Source organism: Akebia trifoliata, chromosome 2 (assembly GCF_017979445.1).
Source record: "Akebia trifoliata isolate Shusen 1 chromosome 2, ASM1797944v1, whole genome shotgun sequence".
NCBI classification, from domain to species: Eukaryota; Viridiplantae; Streptophyta; class Magnoliopsida; order Ranunculales; family Lardizabalaceae; genus Akebia; species Akebia trifoliata.
This window is the reverse complement of record NC_141376.1, coordinates 1876887-1899128: the sequence shown is the minus strand read 5'-3', so window position 1 is coordinate 1899128 and position 22242 is coordinate 1876887. Positions and strand designations below refer to the sequence as shown.

Genomic DNA, 22242 nt, shown 5'->3' with positions numbered 1-22242 from the left:
TCTCGTCTAATATATTTGACTTGTCTATCTATCTCGTTGATGGACGATACCGAGATGTATCGGAAGAGTTGTCTCAATCTGAGACAAGGGGGGTGGGCCAAAAACCTTATGGAGTTTGTGGACTTGATAGGTTTGGAAAGATTGTCGAAAGAGATATCATGTGCATGGAAAGTGACCAAATTCGTTTTTGAGCTATGTTGTTGTGAAAGACATCTTTTTTGGTCCTAGTCATCTTGATTTGTACTTGATAAGTTCATGTATTATACATTTATTGTATTTGAATTTTTGAAAAATCTGGAAAAATATCATAGGGCCAACCAATTCAAGGATTTAAAATAATTCACGAATTTTTAATTAGATTGGATCCAATAGCTACAAAATATGCACTATTATGTTGATACAAAAGAGAAAGATACTAGAAGATTGGAGGAGATAAGGTCTTAACTATCATTAAATGTTATGCTGTATATGGAAGGTGATGAGTCAAAGGTGTTGAGTGTATAATTTCCTCCTCTCTCAGTTGTTTCATACTCCAGTTAAGCCCAGTGTGACCCTCTTTTATTCATAGTTCTCCCCTCTCCAACACGTCGGTCTTTTGGAGTAGTTGGTTGGTTAACAAAAGGTACCTTGGATAATATAATCCCAGCGTGCCATCTAAATCAAGTTAAAGGTCATTCCAACATTACTATAAATGGCCAAGCTAAGCCTTACTCATATGAGAAATCAAAAATTTTCTTGAACTTTCTAGAGGGATACCGTAGTCGAGAGGGTTCATATATATAGAATATTCAAATATATGCAGTCGTGCACATGGAATGTATTATAAAAATCCTAGAGAAATGTCTAGGACTCTTCTACCACCTTTAGTGTATCGGATTGTTGTCATTTGTAATGATCTCAATTGTTCATTCTTCCTCCCAAAGCTTACAAAGTAGGGAGTCTTGTGCATTTGTAGACATCCAAACATGTGAGTGATGCAAGTATTCTTTTGCATGATTTAATGCTTTAATGTTTTTTTGTGTGTATAATTTAGTGCCTTAATGAGTTCGGATATCTCTTATGTTAATTTGGAAAAGGTTTACAAAAGCAAATATTGGGTGATTACGCGACTACCACTTCAATGTCAAGCCAATGAAAAGGCTAAGATTATGAAGAGGCACTGGAAGCAAGAAGGAGAAAATGTGAAAAAAAAGTTAATGCCCTCGCATTGTGTGCGAAAGAAAGAAAACTATTCTTCGTTATGGTATCAGAATAAAAATGATGTAAATGAATGAAAATTCCCATCTCATAATAAAAATTCCATACTAGATGTTAAGATTTATTTAAATATATGATGCAAGTGTCAAAATATGTAATGACACACATATCGGACTTGGGAGAGTTGTCGGACAATGTTCTTTCCACCGTGTTCCCTCATAATCTGAGACAAATTCCCCATAGTAAAGGAGTTCTATAAGAAATTGATAATGAACGACTTCCTCCTTCCAATAACCTTCGTACCTTTGATCATTGGTATTTTCTTATAATTAGCAAGATAACACTCATTCTTAGACCACTAGAATTGATAACCATGTAATTATGTAGAACCCTATTAACTTTCATGTACTTACAACGATCTATCATTTTGACAATTGATGATAGTCTACGACTACATATTTCTTGTAGTGCTCACTTAGCATCATCTACAACTCAAATTATTTGAAAATGATTTTTTATATTGTATAAAATGATAAAAATCATTTTATATATGAAAAATGCTAACATCCAAGACCTCTTGGCAATGTTAGCATTCTTCACCGCATTCACTTTTTAATAATCCTTATTCATTTTGTCTTTTAATTAAAAAAAAAATAAGAGGATAATAGTCTGTGTAAAGATATAGTTGTAAATATATATAAATAAAAAAATTGAACATATATATAAAAGTGTTTTTAGCATTGATTGTCAAAACATTCACTAAAATAAACAAAAATATTTACATTTAAAGACTAAAATGCCCTAAGTATTTATTATGTGAAAAACATACATTTATTAAGTAAAATATCAACACATGATAATTTATTTCCCCAAAAAACAATGATATTATTGAAAATTGAATATAATGTAGAATACTAAGATTCCCATGAGATCTTAGATATTAGTATTCCTTATTATTTTTATTTAGAGTCGTGATAATATACTCTCCCCCCCCCCTCTCTTACACATGCCCCCTTATGCCCCTATCACAAAATCGTAGATCATTTGCCTCGGGATACACAATAAAAATTTACGGTTATGCATAACCTGAGAGAATGATCTACAATTCTGTGATAGGGGTGTGTGTCAAAGGGAGGCATTAGAAAATCGTTAGTCTTTTATTTATTTTTGACTAATGACTACGAAGACTCCATCACTTTTCTCATCCTAAACTTTTCACTGTGAGCTTTATCAACTATTGTTCGTGCATTTAATTTTCCTAGGGATGGTACGGGGGATTCATATTAATGTCTAAATCGTGTCACGAGTTACCTTTTATCCAATCCATTGGATGGTACAAGTACCTGAGGTACATAATATAGCTAGCAAACACACACAAATCCCAAGGATCACACAACAAATGGAATACTAGGGAAGACATCTACCTCAGATGCCCTGACATATTTAGGTGTCAATAACAAAACTTGACCCACCATAGCTGGATCAAAGTTCAATAATTGGATTGCCCATGAAGTAGTTCATCCCCCCCAATCATCAAGTTCTTCAAATGTATCATGAACCCGTATTAGAAAGATCTTTAAAGGAAAATTCCACCTTACCCTATCATGATATATGTGCTAAATTATTCTAACATTAAATGCTTTATTTCTAACATTATTCAATCATTCAAATCTAATGGATAAAGTTGCCGCGCTTCACGTTGTTTTTTTATGGGTAAAATAATACAGTTTTGAGGCTTTATTACTCGAAAATTTTACTGTGACACTTAGAGGATGATGGTACATGTAAAATTACCGTATTTTGTGAAGTTCAAAATATTGCTCATTTACCATTTCATGGTGTGATTAATTAGGGAGTACATGATTGTATGGAAAAGATTTTCTTGAAAAATTAACTTACTAAAAATATAAATTTTCTCAAAACATTTTTAATAGGACTTAATCGCATCAACAAAAATATTTAAAAGAGAGTTGGTTTTAGGTTTGGGTTAGGGTAATTGTCAGGGAACTACATTAAGACTTGTCCAATTTCTTTAGGGTTTGAATAAAGTTTTCGAACAAATTCTATTTTGAAATATCAAAATCATTCTCACTTTCAATATTATGAAGAGGTTCATTAGGGAAGTCTATGATTACATAGACAATAGTTTCTAAGGGAAAATTAATTTTTCTTAAAAACATTTGCCAATATTTGAATGAATCTAGAAAAATATTCAAAAAATAATTGATTTTTAATTTTAGATTATGATAATCGTGAGAAAGTAACATTAAGACTTTTCCAACTTCTCCAGGGGTTGAAGAATGGACTCCCACTAATAAGCAATGAAACATTATCGTAAAGATGTGTCCGATTGTTGAAAATTTCTCGAGAAAATCATTTGCCGACATTGATTTGTGCATGAAAAATAAAAAAATATTGAAAATTTATCAGTGTCCATGACAGACACCTAAAAAAGAGTCAACCTCGTGTTATCTTACACTAGAAAATCATTTTCCCATGAAGGAAGAATATGCATTTTTCCATCAAATCAATTTAAATGAATAAGCAAACAAGGACAAAATAATTTTGTCATAAAGAAGAAAATGGTTTTCCCATGCAATCAAAATTTTCCATCAAATCAATTTAAATGAAGAAGCAAACATGGACAAAAGCATTTTCGTTCTCACAAATCGATTTTCCAATTATTTTTTTTCCCAAAAATCAGAATAAATGAATTTGTTTTTGTTATTTTATTTTGTTAAAGTCCTTGGTGGTTGGAGAACAGCCACAAGAATTATGGAATAAATATTAAAAAAAACTAAAAACAGGATTACTTAACCCAAAGAGGGAGAAAGTCACTGTAACGTTAGCAGCCAAAACAGAAGTTTGACTCTCACTCTTTCTATGGTGGAACCCTCCATTGCTGACCATTTGCTTTGCTGGCTCTCTCTCTCTCTTTCTTTTGGTGGGTTTTTATGGAGTTTGTCTATTGAGAGAGACGAGAGCTTATCAGTTTCCCCACTCAACCCAAATACGGATTGAAAACTCCTTTTCTTCTCCTCTGTTTCTCTTTGATCCTTACCCACAAAAGAGAGAAAAGAAAAGTAACTAAAAACTCCTTTATATTTTTATCTGATTTGATGGATTTCCAGATCTAGCGCTTTCATGACCACATGGACTGCTCTCTCTTTTCAGATCTCCTCCGTTGTCTACAGCTGTGGTAGCTGATCCAACTATGAGAAAACTCAGTAAGCTTTTTTCTCTCTTTTTTTATTTCTATTTTTAATTTTAGTATTTAAGTTAGATTTTGTGAAATTTGTGTGGTATTGAATGGGTGTTGAGATTTTTCTGTCTGGATTTTTCTCAATGAGTAGAAATGTAAATTGGGTTTTTGATTTTAGGTCTGGAGGAAGAGAACTTCTGGAACTCTGGGGGATGGTTAAGCTAACTCGTCTGAGAAAAAAAGAGTGAAAAAGGTGAATTTGGCCTCTTTTTTCCTACACCCCTCGTTGTTTCCGTCCGTCCGTCCGTCACCCCCCCCCCCCCCCCCCCCCCACAAAAAAAAAATCGTGGTTGTTGATGTTCTGGACTACTGTTTCAAGGAGAAAAAGCTATGGGTTTAGATTTCATGCCTTTCTTGATTTGATTTAGGCTGATTTTTAACTAAAATAAGTGAAAAAAAAAGTGGGATTATCTTTCATTTATTTGATGTCTTCTGTTACTAAAATTCTCTGACTTTTCATTTAATTTTGTTTTTTGTTTTTTGGGGTTTTGTTTGGTGGGGTGCAGTGTAGAAGAAGAAGGGTTTTTTTTGGGGGGAGTAGGATTTCTGTTTCATCCTTCTTGGATGTGGAGAAATCTGAGGCTGGTCAGGGTGAGATGAGGGATGTTATCAGGGTTGATGAATTTTCTGAAGGCCTGCTGGCAGCCGTCCGATCGATACGTTCACACAGGTGCAGATGCCGTGGGCAGGCAAGATGGGCTTCTTTGGTACAAAGACAGTGGGCAGCACTTGAATGGCAATTTCTCGATGGCTGTAGTTCAGGCCAATAATTTACTTGAGGATCAGAGCCAAATTGAGTCAGGCCCTTTGAGCTTGCTTGAGTCTGGCCCTTATGGGACCTTTATCGGCGTATATGATGGGCACGGCGGGCCTGAGACGTCACGCTACATCAATGATCAACTCTTTCATCATCTCAAGAGTAAGAGTCCTCAACCCCATTGTAATTTGGAATAAAAGACTCAACTTTAATACATAATAGATGTAAATTGAGTTTTCAATTAATTCTTCTTTTTAAGTTGTTTCTCTTTTGATTTCAATGTCTGTTACTCTATGTATTTCTATGACAAGGTTGTTCGAATTAGAGTTCTGGTTACCATCATCTAAGTCTCATCCCTAAAATTTAGGGGTCGACCAAAGCTATGTGTTATACTATTGAAAGTTTGTAAATCAATCAATGTTCTTATGGGTCTTACTCTCTCTTTAATACTTCCTTTTGGATTGTTGATTCGTAGGGTTCACAACCGAGCAGCATTCCATGTCAGTGGATGTGATACGGAAAGCATTTCAAGCAACAGAAGAGGGGTTTCTCTCTGTTGTCACCAAACAATGGTCAATGAAACCCCAGATTGCTGCTGTTGGGTCTTGCTGCCTGGTCAGCGTTATTTGTGGTGGGACCCTTTACATTGCGAACCTCGGTGACTCCCGTGCTGTTTTGGGGAGGCTTGTCAAGGCAACTGGGGAGGTTCTAGCGGTCCAGCTGTCGGTGGAGCACAACGCCAGCATAGAGTCTGTGAGACAGGAGCTGCATTCTTTGCACCCGGATGACTCTCATATTGTAGTCTTAAAACACAATGTATGGCGCATAAAGGGCATCATACAGGTAAAGCTATCCTTCACATTGGCAATCATGATTGATGCTTAATTTTTTTCATGCTTAATTTTTGTCATCTCGGCCCTGCCTAATTTATTGTATTGTGGCGAATTTCTGAGCTATTTTTAATTTTCAGAGTGCTTCTTGAAAATTGCCTTCAACTAATTGAAAATTCAAAGCATTTAGTAGACTAGATGAGTGGCAACTGCCTCATAATATATCACACCCTCGCCAGTGCGCATGATCACGCCGGTGCACCTACCCAAGACAGGGAAATGGCTGCTGAGACTGAGGGGTCAAAGTGGAGCCGTCCTGTGTCCTGGATAGAATGGCAGTGAGAGTTGTGAGTTTAGTCCCACATCGACTGGGTAGACGTCCAAAACCTGGGCTATAAGGGCAAGCTTGACACCATCATGTAGGATGCATTTTAAAGCCGTGCGGCCTTTGGCCCAAAGCGAACAATATCTTACATGTGTGGACCAGGGGCGCTACATAATATTAGTTTCATTTGGTAGTATGTTATTTATCTCCTCTACTCTCACAGACCTATAGGAAAAACAGTTTTATTCTCCTTTTTTTCTTGTTTTTTTCTTATTATGTTAAATTCATTTAAAGTTTGAAGCAAATTCTAGTTTCCCTTTATGTTTTCATTTCGTTTTTGATCCCTGAGGTTCATATAAGGCAAGTTCTGGAACTACCATGAGTTGATAGTATATAGGACACATGGCTGAGGTCCTATTTTATTTTTTTCCCAGATAGGGTTATGTGTCATGAGTATGCTTGCATGCATGTGCAAGTCATTGATAAGCTGACCACTGTGAAATATGATTAAAAGTTCTGTTTTCTTAGGTTCCTAGTTTCATATTATTGCAATCAGTAAATGGGTTAATTTCGGTTGTTTACTAAGTAATGGTTTCTGATACCAACTTTTGGATTATGGCGTTGATGACGATTAAGTAAAGAAAAATGGTTTTAGTTATTCTTGTGAGTATCTCAATTGTCTTTCCTGGCATGTTATGCTGTACAGTCTCATCTTTGTTAATTTCTATGTAATGAACAGGAGGACAGCTAATTGAGTGCAGTAAAATATGATACTGAGGTCAACCTCATTACCTGTCTAATTGATAAATGGGGTTGGAATACCATAATGTGTATGATTTGGCAGATGGAATGCTAGAATGTGGTTTATTTAGCCACTGTTTTTTTTTTTTACTTTTTCACTGTTATAAATATATATATTTTCTCAACCGACTAAGCTATATGGGTTCAAGCTCCACTGTCATAAATCTTATTATTGGACAATGTCACATTGACAACAATGGACACATCTTCAAGATATTAGGCTAGGAAATTGTGTTTTCAAAATAGTTTCTTATAGTGTGCCAAGATTTGATAAAATGCTTGCCCTTTAATTGTACTCTTCTGTTTTGCAGGTTTCTAGATCTATTGGTGATGTATATTTAAAGAAGGCTGAGTTCAATAGGGAGCCTTTATATGCTAAGTTTCGGGTTCGTGAACCTTTCAGAAGGCCAATACTCAGTTCTGAACCTTCGATTTCAATGCACCAGCTGCAACCAGATGACCAATTTCTTATATTTGCATCCGATGGGCTTTGGGAGCAACTTAGCAATCAGGAAGCGGTGGATATAGTTCAAAATCATCCACACAGTGTAAGAGACTTCGTACATACTTGTACCAATATGTTATCTTTATTTTTCTTTTAACTAGTCTTAAATTCACAAATTACAACTGGACTTGCTGACTTGAACACCCCAAAGAATAGCATAAAATGGTGGTGCCTATTTTTTGTAGAATTGTGTCAAGAAAGCGATTCACCCCTTAATTTTAGTTTGGTAGAAATTAGCTCGGAACACATTTATCATGTTTTTGCTGTTGTTTGTCCAGGGAAGTGCCCGGAGGCTTGTGAAGGCAGCACTCCAAGCAGCAGCGAAGAAAAGGGAAATGAGGTACTCAGACTTGAAGAAGATCGACCGTGGGGTCCGCAGGCATTTCCACGATGATATCACAGTCATAGTTGTGTTTCTTGATTCAAATCTTGTGAGCAGGGCTAGTACGGTTAAAGGTCCAACAGTATCTGTAAGAGGTGGCGGGATCAACATACCTGCAAACACACTCGCCCCTTGTGCCACTCCCATGGAACTTGGTTCCACCTGATGAGGCTGGCTGGCTGGCTGGCTGGCTTCTTGTGAAGGATCTCTGCGGTGATGGGTTCTTCTCTAACACAGATCCCATTAGGATCTCGTGTGACTACCATACTTATCAGGTGGTATCGAAGAGTGGTAATGAAGGAGCAGACCTTCAATTCTTTGATGTACACTGTAACATTTAACTTGGAAGACTGGTACTTTAGTTTCTAAGCAAGAAAAAAACAAGGAAAGAGAGAGCTTCAAGATGAAAAATTATTCCCATATTAGTGTAGTTCTTTCTTCTATTCATTATCCTTTTTCTTTTTATTTGGTTGGGGTCTTTTTTTGGTGTTTGTAAATTTGTGTGAAACATCATCCTTGACAATCCAAGTTTCCTCCTCTTTCAATAACACTTGTGGTGGGTGTCTAACTGTTTAGAGTAATTCAAGAAGATGATTCAGATACAGCTTTGGGCCCAGATTTATGGTGAATGATATGGAGATGGAAACACTTATTGTGTGGGGACGGATGGAACTGGTGGATTTTCAATCTGTTTAATTTATCAACTTAGCTCCCTCATTAAATTAGTGCACAGGCTTTATTGACTTGGGTGGGGCCACATCGTAAAAATTACTCATGATCATAGGTATGATTGGTGTCGATTTGAATGTGTCCCACTGGATTAACGGGTTTCTATCCCCTTTGATAATTGACCATAAGGTTAATAAAATGATATAAATGTCCTCATCTTCAATCTCTTGCTAAAACCCAATTGTTTTCAATCTCTGTTGTAGGTTTAAACTTTAAACCATCACTTTTTCTTCTCAAACCCATCGCCTTCAACCTCAATGAAACCTGTCTTGAGCATATATATATATATATATAGGGAGCAGTTCCGCAGCCCTAAAGTTTGCCAAATATTGTTTTGAAATTTTTAACCCTAGTTTACAAGTTGATGAGGAGATCATCCTCACAAAAAATCAGCCTATTCCAAAACTTCTAACCCATGTTTTGAAAAATGTTTTGCAAACGTTAGGGCTGCTGAACCGCCCTTATATATATATATTTTGTAGATGTTGAACATGAGGGTACTTCAGGCATTTTCTGTTAATATCTCACAGAGGACTAAGGTTAAGTGGATTTGTAATGAGTTCGAATGCCGCGGGCACTCTAAATTTTACCAAAATCTAGAAGGCTACCTATAAGTTGCCAAAGATTTTATTGTCACTTACAATATTTTTAGGAGTAATTGTCAAATAAGTGATTAAATGCTACAAAAATAAATTTCATTTTACATGCAATTTTATAATAAAATCAATTATGGTGGTGTGAATTTATATTACAATGATGTGGTAATATCACGGCCCTTTTTTTATCCTACGAGACCACATCATCAATCTATCATCTGAGGGCATTTAGGTTATCCTTTGTTCTTGCCATTTCGTTATGGGAGTCATGTGACGTGAAGGCAATAAGAACCCTATTGCATGATAGTTTTTAGAGATTGGATTTCATTGATTGAAATTTGAAAGAGAATGCAGAGCATGATTCTCGAACACACCAAGCATGATTCAGTGATAATGAAGCCATAATTCAAAAATTAAAAATCGGATACTGAACCTTATTATACAAATAGTTTTTTAAGGACCCAAGCATGTTTACTTAAAAGTTGCAATAATTTACATGATACTTTATATAGTATCCCACAATTTTGAGCCAGTCTGGCACAGGTCTTTATATTTTATAGAGTAACTTTAGGTTACTAGAAAATTTTCACCATCCAAAAAAACAAAAAAAAAAAGATAATTTTAAGAAATTGACTTTTTTTCTTGTCTAGCTTACGGAGAGTAAAAGCTCTACATACCACTTGAAATTTCTCAAGCAAAATCCTTGAATGATTTTATCTCTGGCACATATATTTTCTATACCACGTGATTACACATCTTAGGCATGCATGGCATCATAATGATCATGCAAAAGAATACTCCACCCAAGGAGTTAAAATAACACTTGCAGCTATTGGAGTCAAGTTACAATAGGTCCAGCTCTAAAACCTACCTTAAATACAGGGAGACCAAGAACTGAGAGAAGAGTATGAATTCGCTTACTACTACAGCAGGTGAGTGTATGCCAAGGAATGGGACGATGTCTACCTGCAACAAGTTTTCAACGGCTGATCCCACCACCGCACCCACAACTAGTCCCCCAATAGTTATTATAGTTGCTTTTCCTGCAAAGTACACGACATAGCAATTCTTAGATTCTTTCACCATATTATAGATCATGGTAAACCAGATGTTTCATGGAAAAATAAATACTAAAAAGTTAACACAACCGGGCACAAGATCAGCCCATGAGAGAGGTTCTAGCCTGATTACTGTACTTCTCTATGGATGATAACATGAAAATACCAAATTCCTAAATCAAATTTTTTTTTTTTTTTTTTTGATAATCCCCACCATATATATATATATATTTTATGTTGATGTAATCACATATAGCTGCCTTGTGAAATCAGTACCATGTGACATGGTAGGTGGTGCACTACCTAACACTGCTGGCGGCAGACGAGATATTAACACTACATTGGTGCCATGGACACACAGATGGGAAGAGTATACCACATGTCATACCAGACTGGCACCATGAATATCTGCAAAGGGCCATAGTTGTCTTCTCCCATGGTGCACTAGGTGCCAACATTTGCCATACCACGTCAAGTGCACTTTTTAGCTCCAGCATGTTGGGAAAACTACATGGGTTGAGGGTTGAAGAACATGAGAAGATTTTTACGAAGGTATTCTAATCTGCAATACTACATCTGTTTCTTCTATAATTTTGAACATGGATCATTTCACCTCATAAGATCTTAATCCCTTCATAGCAACTTCAACCCAAGGCTGCCAATTTTTTCCTCAAATTGGCATCTTCTTCATTTGAAGACTCCGAACCATTTTTGAACTCCAAACAGCCCCATCTGCAAATCACTTTTCATTCTCTAAAACACTATTCACTCACTCACAAAAATAAAGGGAATATAATAGGTAGGGGTAAAAATGGTATTTAAAACTTGTACTATGAAAAAAGGTGGTCAAAATTGGCATTTATGGAAAAAAGGGATATAATAGGTATTTAAAAAAGGTGAACAGTGATAGAGATAGGGCCTTAAAAAATTCTCTCGGTGCTCTATACATGAAGACATGAACAATGATATAGAGATGAAATCTTCATTTTGAAGCCTGGTTGGAGTTGCTCTCAGATGATTGGTAAGCAAAAAAATAAAAAAGAATCCTCCATACCTAGTTTAATCTTCTTTTTGGTCAAGAAGTACAATGAAGCTCCAAAGCTAGTAGCTAAGATTAGCCCAGGAACGTCAGACCCAGCATATGGCACTGCTGAAGACGTGGAGGCTCCATTGGCATATGTTAAGACCATTAAAGCTCCATAAACCCCTGCTTGTACGCCCACGTTTCCAGCAGATGGTGCTTCAACTGAAACAGGTGGATTCTTAACCGTAGACTGTAGCCACTGAGGCATTGAACCCATTCCTGGACTACTTACAGGTTTCACATCGGCATAACGAATGCTGCTACTTACAACCTTTCCAGCCCGGCGTTGCATTAAGCTCTGCATAAGTAACATATCATATGCAGCTTCTACCTGAAACACAAACAACCACATTACTTCCATGGATGACATGATGCAAACATATAATCATTATGGTATTTGGCAATTGTTGACCGAATTTCCTCTAATATGGTCACGAAAACAACAATGAGTATCAGAAACAGAACATACAGTACTAATTGATGAACTTAAAGACAAATTTTAACTTCAGATCGTACATAAACAAAAACAACTTAAATAAATATAAAATGAGTGGTGTACACAGAATGTAAAGAACAACAAGAAAGAAAAAGTCTTGGAGTATTTCCTAACTGCAGACCTGTTAAAGGACTGAAGGGAGATGCAGAATAGAGCGATCAAATCCATCAATTAAAATACTTACAGTAAAAGGGTAATAATGGTACGTTATCTAGACCATACATGTTTCCTAGTAGAATAAGTGGTACCTGGAGCGAGCCAGTAAATCCAATCCTGTCCAACAGCAGGGTAGACCAAGTTAGTAGTGTCTGGTCTGACTAGTAGGGCAGGACAACATAAGTAGATACCTGGCCTGCTTAACAGGGTAGGTCTAGTCCGAATATCTGCATAATTCTGGATTACGCTTGTCAAGTCCGGAGATCTTGGAAGAGATCTCCGAAGAATCTTGGATTAGAGATTAAAATTCTGTTTAGGATCCTTGCAATTAGGGGATTCACCGTAATCGACTCCCGATTAAAAGGGAAACCCTTATTTGAAGGAAGAACCTATAAATAGAGGAATAAGGGAGGAGAAACGATCTTTGGGCCGAGAGAACAAAGAAAGAACCTATTAATATTGTTATCTCTACAAATCTAACTTGAGCTTCAGAGATTTATTGGCAGGTACCACACCGGTGCTTATAGGAGGGATTCAGGAACTACTTCAGATCAGTAGAGCAAAGTCAATCAAGGTAAAACTCGATTCCGCCTCTACACTTAGTATAGCTGAAACTTTTGATCCTTATTTCTTCTTTCCATTTGAATAGGTGAGATATGGTCAGGTTCCCTAAAACTTGTGATATTCTTCTGATCAAGAAACCTTTCAGAATCCAGCAAACAATACAAATCCTTACCAACTTAGACAGCTAGACATTTTCACTTCATGAATTCCTTGTCAAATCTTTTTAAGGGATTTTATGGGCATGATATAGGCCATATTGTGAAGGCTCCAAAATGAAGAACATAAAATAACAGTACAAAAAAGGATTGCCAAGCAAAGTGCTTCTTCAATCTCGGCATTGCTTAAACAAATTTTGGCATTTTAACATAATCAAGGCATAAACACACAATCAGGTCTCCCAAATATGATAAATTCACAAACCCATATAAAAGTTTCATCTTTTTTCTACAGACTCCAAAGCGCTCTCCAAGTAACTGACTAAGGTCACAAACTCAAAAGCCTAGGTTATTTTTTTTCTTTTTCTTTACTGGCTCAATCACTCAAACACATTAAAGCATCTACAAGTAACCAATTCAGATTACAAACTCAAAAAAACCCAATGAAAATTTTGTTTCTCCACTAGAACCATAGCTCAAACACACTATGCTAGTCTCACTGGTAACCAACTCAGATCACAAAATCACAAACCCAGATGAAAATTTTTAGTTTCTCTACTGGGTCAAAGCTCAAACACTGTTTTGGGTTTCCAAGTAACCAAGTTGATAACAAATCCAAAACATAGATTCGAATTTTAGTTAGTCAACCGGACCCATAGCCAAAACACACAATTAGTACAACCATCTCAGAGTCTCAGATAACAAATTCGATAACCCATATTGAAAAATCCAAAAAATAATCTAAACAAATAACAACTATGAACAAAACCCATTAAATCAAATTCACACAAAATGAGAAAATTCGTGAAGGATTAGGCAAAGGGATGATAAACCTGCGCCACAGCTTCTTGGTCGTCCTTACATGAAGCAAGGATTGAATTCTTAGCGCGAAGGATGTCGTCAAAAGAAGCTCCTTCTGAGACACCCAGAAGTTTCAAAGCGTTCTCCAAAGTCATCTCGAAAGGAGCTGAGTCGTCCGCTCTTGACCCAGAGAGGACAAGTGTGGGGGTTCGTGCTAATGTGAGCCGGGAGGGGTATGCCACTCCCCACCACTGGTGATGATGGTAGTTGTTGTTGTTAATTGTCCTCTTAAGCAGAGTAGTTGTTGCAATTCGACGAGAGAAGGATCGAGAGCAGATGAATCTGGTTGGGTTACAGTGGAGGATGAGTCGGTTGGGTCCCAAGGAGAGAGAAGCTGCCATTTGCTTCATTTCTGTTCTTTCTGGTTTCTACTTTCTACCATAAAGCCATCCTCTCTTAAGAGAGAGAGAGAGACTTCAGTGGAGTTGAAATTTCGTTCGATCCGGTTGGGTTACTACTGTCCGGTATAGTTGGTCCGGGCGGCTCAACCACCCTATCTATAAATTATAATAGTATTTTGAGAAAATCACATAAAGGACCCTAGAGAAGGGTCTTCTTTCTGAATAGTCCATAAGTTTTGAATAATTTCTTAATAATTCATTTAATAAACTTTTCTCTTTCTAAACAGTCCCTGGACCTCATCTCCCGCATTTCTCACGATTGAATATCTTAATCATTCAAACTCACTGTTTTCATCCAAAAAATTAAAATTTTATTATGCCAATCAAATTTTGGAGATTCAATTCTATCCGAAATGATTTAAAAAGAAAGAAAAAATCATTTTCAAGGATTTTTTAAAATATTTTGAAAATGCCTGTAAAAAGTTATGATTTATTTATTTATTTATTTTTTCTTAATTTATGGATGAAAATCGATCAAGAATGATTTTTTTGGGTTGAAATCATCTAAACAAGTTGTTATCTCAAGTTTTTAGTCGATCTTTTCATATATTTTAATAAAAAAAACTCAAAAATAAAAATGGGGTGAACTCAACAATAAATAAAAAATGTCGAGTTTGACAAAAAATAAAAAGTGGTGAACTCGACAGTAAATAGTGGCGAGTTCAACATAAAAAATTGTGAACTTGACAGTAACAAGGGACCATTTAGAAAGAAACCCTTCTGTAAGGGTCCCTCAAATAATTTTTTGTAGTATTTTAGTAAAGAAAGGGTTTATAGGCGTAAATAACCGTACACAAGAGAATGAGGGCATTTCGGTAACTTTGATTAGTCTTTTTGTGTAGACTGATGTGAATGGTTTACAGATATTATTGGTAAAGTATGTGGTTCACGATTCATACGTAAAAGAGTGGAATACACCCTTTATTGGCCAAAACAAAACCACTTGGCCATCTTTTTTTTTTTTTTTTTTAACACTTTTTTAAAGCACAAATATGTCAAGGATTGGATGGTTGTGATCATCCTTTCACAATACTTGGTAGGACCCATTGAATGTGGGCTTTTGAATCATTTGTTTGTATTATGACTCTGACCTTTTCCAACTTGTACAGGGAGAAAAAAGTCAAAAACTTTGAAATCTGCTTCAAAATTTTGGAGTAACTCTCTTATTTTAATGAATATTTGAGATACTTTTATATTTTCTAATTGGTGAAATGCTCTCTAATCTTGAGCTTCTTATTAATAGAAAATGACTAAAGAACTTATTTTTTTTCAAATATTAGTAATCTTCTTTTTTTTTTTTCAACTGTGATTTATGTATTTGATTATTTCCAATAGATTTACTAAGTATTGAAGTTGAAAAAAACAGAAGAAAAAAAAATGAAAAATATGATTCACATTGTAGTGTTGAGTTTGTCATTTAATTGTAGTCAAACTTGACAATAATAAAAACAAAAAATAGTGAATTAGAAAATAAAAATGGTGAATTCAACACGGTAAATGTGAACCATATTTTTTATTTTTTCAATTTTGATATTAGGTAAATCTCATTAAAACACTCCAAATGCATAAATCATAATTACAAATAAAAAATTACAGTTTAATCATAAATATAAAAAAATATGAACATCAACTTCGTTCTTCAATTTTTTTTCTTAGTTTTATAAATCATTGAAATAAAAATAAAATACATCTAATTTTCAAAATTCAGAGAATATCATTATCCATTCGTCATTCATGATATATATATATATATAAAAATCATCGAAAATAATTGTAATCATGATTGAAGAACCTAACTAGGTGAAAAAAATGATAAAATGGTAATTTGGGTATTTCGAAGATCATATACTGGTGAGATGAGGTCCACAGAGACTGTTAAGCAAAGAAAAGCTTACTAAAAGCGTACTAAATAGATTATTAAGAAATCGCTCAAAACTTAAAAGACTATTTAGAAAAAAATCTCTCCACCAAGGTCTTATTAAATAATTTTCCCTATTGTTTATAATAGTAAAGACACTAGGTAGAGGCCAAAAAGAAAGGTATTTGTTAGAGTAGGACAATACTGACATAAACATTTAAACAATGCCAAGTGGTTTCGTTCTTGTGGATTCACTAGCCATGAAATTTATACATAGTTAAGTAACAAACAACAAACAGTATTCAACACAGTAAGAATGACAAATCCAAACTTAGAGAAGCCCAATCTCCTTTTAAGCCTATATATAACAAGTAGCAAAAGAAAAAGCCCTTGCAAGTAAATCTTGCCCTGTAAAACCATAAGCACAAGAGATTGTTTAATTTTTATAATAAATAAAATATGATTAATTACGCGTTAAACTAGTATCATTTTCTGCACTTGTTTCTTCACTTATTCCTCTCAAATTGTTTTTATCGACGTCGATGCTGACACTGTTGTTCTCAAAGCACCTCAAGCTTGTACTTTGGAAAGAGAGGCTATCCATCTCTACATGAAACCTCTGTAGTTTGACGCCATCTATGCTCACAAAGCTTTGAGACCCCCTCGATGGTCGCTTGTGGACGAAACTATCTGTGGAATAGAGAGCTTCCTCTAGTTCTTGCCACACTTGAGTCATCGTCGGGCGCTGTTTGGGAATCTTCACAACGCATCGTAAACCCAATTGTCCCATCTTCAGCATCATTTCCATGTTGCATGGTTCAGTGAGTAGATTGACATCTAATATATCTTCAACATTACCTCTCTCTAAGCTTGGTCTTGCCTGAATTTTAATATATGTATATAAAAATGCGAAGTATTAAAGAAAAATTATTTACCAAACAAATGAGGAGAAATAAACAAGTAAAGATCTCTTACCCACTCAATTATATGATACCGCGAATGATTTCGACTTGTATCAACTGCAGGACGAGCAGCAACAAGTTGAAGAAGTATAACTCCGAAGCTATATACGTCGCTAAATGGAGTTAAGTGAAAACTAGTACAATAAGCAGGGTCTAGGTAGCCAGGAGTCCCTTTGATCTGGCTACTAACATGAGACTGGTCTCCTACGGGTCCAGACTTCACCAACCCAAAATCTGATACCTTAGCCTCATACCCGTCCCCGACTAAAATGTTGCTTGGTTTGATATCTCTGTGGATTATGCTTGGTTTCACGTCTTCATGGAGATGAGCTATGCCTGTAAATCAGCAAGTAATATTGATTATAAACTTGAATATTATAGTACTTTATAGTGATCATAGTTGAGGAACCAACCTTTAGCAGCTCCAATGGCTATGTTTACTCTTTGCCTCCAACTTAAGGTCTTTCCCTCCCTCCCTATAACATTTTATATGAATATTTGGTAAATTTTATGAAATTAAGGATAATAACTTCAAGAGAGTTACAAAGGAACGTGTAAGTTAAAGGTTCTTATATCAACATATCGAATCCAGATAGAATTAAAAATGCAACAAAAATAAAAGGAACACGTACAAAATACGACAAAAAAAATTATGTGGTTTTCAGTGCCTAGATTCAAGAATGAAAGGATACTGATTCGCTAAGAGCCCATTTGGATACACATAATAAAGTAACTTTTATTATTTTTGAAAGTTAAAAAACTTATTTAGATTCATTTTAGAAAATTACTTTCAAGAATAAAAAACATAACTTTTTAAAAAGCAGAAGGAAGTTACTTTCTACATTTTAAAAATTACTTTTTATTTAGATGGGCTCTAACTATGAAAGAGAAATTATAGTTTCAGATTGGTGCCTCTCTCTCTCTTTTGGACCTCTAGACCAATGAAACCATGGAATTACCAACTAAATTTGCGTATACATGCATAGTAAATCTATGGTGGCAATCAATTACCAATTAGATTCGAGACATTTGTCACAACTATTCTAAAAATGTGACATAAATATAAAGAAGATTGTCGACTGAGGTAGCATGAACACATTCTAAAATGTTAGAATTAATTTTTTTTAAAAACATAATTTTAAGAAATTTGAATGGAGGAATCAAATTCATTAAGGTGACTCCAACTTTATTTTTTATAAGGATCTGATGATGATGTAAAAGTAGGGTTAAAGAGAATCTCACCCACAATATATTCAAGTAGTGAACCATTGGGTACATACTCGTAAACCAATATTTTTGTCGATTTTGCCCCTGTTTGCATCACAAATTAACCTTGTAATTAGGACAGGAATCTGCATTTAACTGTTCCTAAAAAAAATTGAAAAAGAAAGTGATACTAGTCAATTTCTTACAGAATCATGATAATTTGAAAACCACCCCCCCCCCAAATCGTATGTCATTTACCTTGAGATACACAAGAAGAAGATTTGTGATTCTGCATATCCCGAGGCAAATGATCTACGGTTCTGTGATGGGAGTGTCAGAAAATCATTTTCAGTCAAATGATCTTAATCATTGTTACCAAACAAGTTTTGGGCCATGCAGATTAAGATTTTCATCGATGGATGGACCAGATTGATAGGCATCAATATAAGATGTTATCCACTTACCAGCTTCTTCACAGTAGCCCACCAAGCCCACAAGGTTCCTATGCTTTACTCTCGAGATCAAGTCTACTTCTGTGTCCTCGAAATGGGGAAAAAAAAAACTCATCAGTACTAATATCTTCATGAGATTGTCATTTATAAATGTTAGTATTACATTTTTATACTTCACAATAATTATAATTATAATTATAATAAACCAAATTATTAGGGGTAAGACATGGTCAAAGCCTTATCCCAATTTTTTTTTTTGAGAGGTGTTATAAGACTTTTAATTATAAAACTTATAGTAAAATTAATTATTACGAAGAATGGCTAAATGACTTTGTGGATTCCAGAAATAAATTTCTATAATTTGATTTTGATAATCCATAATCAAATCAGGAATGAGGTTCTACAATTTGAGCTAAACGTACATGTGGCACAGATCGAAAACTTGGAATTGGGTAATTATCAAACTCCCCTGAGTAGGGGATATGCAATCTACATGTAAATGCATGGTTACCATTTCTGAATTCTTGGACACTTTGATAAGAATCAGCGTGGGCCTTCTTGATCGCAACTGTTCCTTCTACATCGAACGTCCCTTTGTATACGTTCCCAAATGCCCCTGACCCAAGCAAGCAAACTTGACTGAAATTATTGGTAGCTTTCTCTAGTTCTTCCAACTGGAAACGTCTCAACTTCACTCTCTTAATATCCAAATCACCTAGTTTTATTTCCACAAGAATTAGTTAATTAGAATTGCTTATAATTATATTTAAAAATTAGTTAATAAGTACTTAAATGGTCCAATATACCTTTTTGTATCCATCGTTGCTTTAGAACATCGAAACATCGTCGCTTGACACAAAAATATGCCATGACACAAACCATTACTGTTGCAATGCCTATTGTGAAACCACTCCAAAGATGTTTCTGCAAAAATTCCATCTTTGGAGGATGTTGTGATGGAGGTGCCAATGCAGGTGAAAATGCCATAGGGTACATATTTGTAATTACTTCGTCGTTCTTAGTAACAGAAATTGTGAACCTGAAACCACAACAACAAAAAACATAAAAAAACGTGATTCATCGATTCTAGGAAAAAAAAGTTATAGCCCGGACTTTCCCATAAGTTCTCTCAGACCTTCTGAGCCCAGTAACTGAATTTTTCCGTGTCGGGTATTATAAGTATACTATACTTCCCTAGTAATCAATCACCAATCAGATTCAAGATATCCATCACAACAAAAATTCATGAAGAACACTTTATACTCTCACTCACCTCATCTCTTTTCCATTCTCTATAGGCCTTTCATATGTTCTCATGCTCCTTTGCATGAAAATACTTCATTGAAGTGTGTGTGTGTGTGTGTGTGTGAGAGCGCGAGAGAGAGAGAGATTAGAATTTAGTGTTGAAGTACAAAAGACTGATCCTTTGCCGGCAATTCAAGTATTAAAGAGTCAGACTCTTTCAACTTAATTGATCTTTCTACAAACATGACTTGGTCTTCTCTTGGGACGGCACATAAGTTAATAATTGAAGGGAATTATATATTACATGATTCTAGACTTCTTCAAATTATAATACAAGTAATATAAACAATCTTCATTAGTCTTTTATTAACGTGGACTCCTTTGTTGATGTAACCCTTACATGTAGATTATTCGTGCTTAATTAATTATTAGCACCTCGAAAAGAAATCTATACACGAGTTATGTATAAATTATTTGTGTGAAAGAGATCGATCAGATAAAGATTAGTGTCGCAGCTTATTATTAGATTTTTTGTTATAGAGGGCCTAACCCATGTCATAAATTGTCTTTTGTTGTTGTCTCTCTCTTTGTTGACTCAATTAGTCCAGTATTTGAGTAACTAATTATCCTTCCTTAATTACTGATGTTAGGATTTCGGCTTGGGCCACGCTGACAATTAACTTGGCCCAATGCAATCAGTCCGGTTATATGTGACCTGGTCTTGGACGTTGGTCACTTATAAGGCTTTGCCTGATCCGACCCAAACTAATTATAAAATAGGTCAGGTTTGGATTTGGGCTTTTCTGATTACAAGTCAACCCATTTAAGGGCCCATCCATTATGAGTATGATATGATTCTATACATGGTAAACTGATGAAATCACTCATACATCACCTAAGGAACTAGGACTATCAACCCATTGGGTTCTGATTGGATCAAGATCGATCTAAAACTAATCCGATATGATTCAGAGCGGATCCATAATCTCGATTAAATACTTTCTTTTTTTGCTGGGCAAGCAAGGGTTCATGATCAGTGTGAAGGCTGATCAGATTCATAACATTTCTCATTATTTGGATTCAAAAGGATTCGATAACAATTGGTTCAAATCAAATCCAATTGAGACAACATATATATATATATATATATATATATATATATATATATTATATATATATATATATATATATAGATAGACTAGCACTCATGGCGCCCCACCCTTTCTCAAAGATCCTTCTTTTTCTTCTTCACCACCACGCACCAATCCTACTCTCTTTCTTTCTTTCTTCTTCTTCTTCTCTTTGCACCCCCCACCCCACTTATCACTCGGGTATATATGTTTTATTAAATCAGTTTTTATAAGCTTCAAATCCGGTTGATAAACATCCTTTGTGAAGGAAACTTGACCCAAGTTTTAGAAGGGGTCCAATTCAGGTTGGTGATGATTGGATCAAACTCAAAATTTCACTCAATTAAATCTAAATGAGCTATGAACTTGATTAGGGATTTCAGAAGCAATACTTTGTCAAATCATTTATGAGTCAATCAAAAGTGAGAAAATATATTATGTAACTTATTAAGCTATATGATTTATTTTATATTATTTATCAATTCTAACATGCCTGAATTCAGTCAATCCATGAGATTTGGATCCAAATGTCTAGATTTGACAACGATCCAATGTAATAAGATGTAAGGTCAAATCTAACATGTGCTATGCATGTGCTCGATGTATACTCTTTTAAAATCGTGGGTTCTTGGCATTGTAATACCTTATTACTTTTTAAAATAATAAACTTTACTCATGCCTACCAACAAAGCATCCTCTTTGGAGCCAAGGGGTAGAGAGAGGAAAGGTAATAAAATTAAAAGGTACTACTGAAAAATGGTGAGAAGAGAAAGACCATAAAGTTAGAGGAATATTCTTAAAAATGGATGATAGAAGAGAAAACGGGAATAAGTTGGAGGGGTATTCTTGAAAAAAAAAGGGAAAGAGAAAATAAAAATAAAGTAAAGAATTGTAGAAATATTAAATCCCAATCATCCTTTGCGAGAGGATCCGTTATATTTTATTATATAGATTTTTAAAAGATAAAAAATAGATTTCATTTTATATTATTGCTAGAGTTTGCCCGTGCCTACAACAAAGGGATCCTCTAGAGATAAATGGGTAAAAGATGAAAGATAGTAAAGTTAAATGCATATTATTTAAAAAGTTGAAAAAAAAAAAACAAACAAAAAACAATGAAGTGGGATTGTGTGAATTTCACTTCTTTGTTTCAATATTAATACCCCGCAAAATTATAGTAATTACAATTTTGTGGGGATATAAAGAGATTGGAAGTCATTGTTGTGTTTT

At 35.1% G+C, this 22242-nt stretch overlaps 3 protein-coding genes across 3 annotated transcripts; 1 reads left to right on the top strand and 2 right to left on the bottom strand.

Annotated features, from left to right (window-relative positions):
* Window positions 1–4071: 4071 nt before the first annotated feature.
* On the top strand, window positions 4072–8663 carry LOC147408681 (putative protein phosphatase 2C 60). Its single transcript, XM_086420662.1, has 6 exons — window positions 4072–4424; window positions 4578–4652; window positions 4966–5378; window positions 5692–6059; window positions 7484–7720; window positions 7956–8663. The coding sequence occupies exons 3-6, from the start codon at window positions 5063–5065 to the stop codon at window positions 8223–8225; spliced, it is 1191 nt and encodes a 396-aa protein (XP_086276788.1). The 5' UTR covers window positions 4072–4424; window positions 4578–4652; window positions 4966–5062; the 3' UTR covers window positions 8226–8663.
* Window positions 8664–10169: 1506 nt separating this feature from the next.
* LOC147408680 (protein CHAPERONE-LIKE PROTEIN OF POR1, chloroplastic-like) lies at window positions 10170–14239 on the bottom strand. Its single transcript, XM_086420675.1, has 3 exons — window positions 13731–14239; window positions 11497–11857; window positions 10170–10427 (listed from the first exon to the last, which is right to left on the bottom strand). The coding sequence occupies exons 1-3, from the start codon at window positions 14106–14108 to the stop codon at window positions 10252–10254; spliced, it is 915 nt and encodes a 304-aa protein (XP_086276801.1). The 5' UTR covers window positions 14109–14239; the 3' UTR covers window positions 10170–10251.
* Window positions 14240–16480: 2241 nt separating this feature from the next.
* LOC147408679 (putative serine/threonine-protein kinase PBL22) lies at window positions 16481–19954 on the bottom strand. Its single transcript, XM_086460149.1, has 7 exons — window positions 19911–19954; window positions 19444–19676; window positions 19149–19352; window positions 18222–18290; window positions 17393–17455; window positions 16993–17315; window positions 16481–16897 (listed from the first exon to the last, which is right to left on the bottom strand). The coding sequence occupies exons 1-7, from the start codon at window positions 19952–19954 to the stop codon at window positions 16481–16483; spliced, it is 1353 nt and encodes a 450-aa protein (XP_086316275.1).
* Between the last annotated feature and the right edge of the window lie 2288 nt (window positions 19955–22242).

Bases quoted from the DNA above. Each gene is read 5' to 3' on its own strand.
- LOC147408681 (XM_086420662.1), top strand. From the start codon at position 5,063: ATGTTATCAGGGTTGATGAATTTTCTGAAGGCCTGCTGGCAGCCGTCC. The intron at 5,379-5,691 runs GTAAGAGTCCTC...GTTGATTCGTAG, and splicing joins ACTCTTTCATCATCTCAAGA to GGTTCACAACCGAGCAGCAT. The intron at 7,721-7,955 runs GTAAGAGACTTC...TTGTTTGTCCAG, and splicing joins TTCAAAATCATCCACACAGT to GGAAGTGCCCGGAGGCTTGT.
- LOC147408680 (XM_086420675.1), bottom strand. From the start codon at position 14,108: ATGAAGCAAATGGCAGCTTCTCTCTCCTTGGGACCCAACCGACTCATC. The intron at 11,858-13,730 runs GTTTATCATCCC...TTTGTGTTTCAG, and splicing joins ACCAAGAAGCTGTGGCGCAG to GTAGAAGCTGCATATGATAT. The intron at 10,428-11,496 runs GTATGGAGGATT...TGTACTTTGCAG, and splicing joins CAAAAAGAAGATTAAACTAG to GAAAAGCAACTATAATAACT.
- LOC147408679 (XM_086460149.1), bottom strand. From the start codon at position 19,954: ATGAGAACATATGAAAGGCCTATAGAGAATGGAAAAGAGATGAG. The intron at 18,291-19,148 runs GTAACCATGCAT...TGATGCAAACAG, and splicing joins TGTCCAAGAATTCAGAAATG to GGGCAAAATCGACAAAAATA. The intron at 16,898-16,992 runs GTAAGAGATCTT...ATTAAAATTCAG, and splicing joins GGTATCATATAATTGAGTGG to GCAAGACCAAGCTTAGAGAG.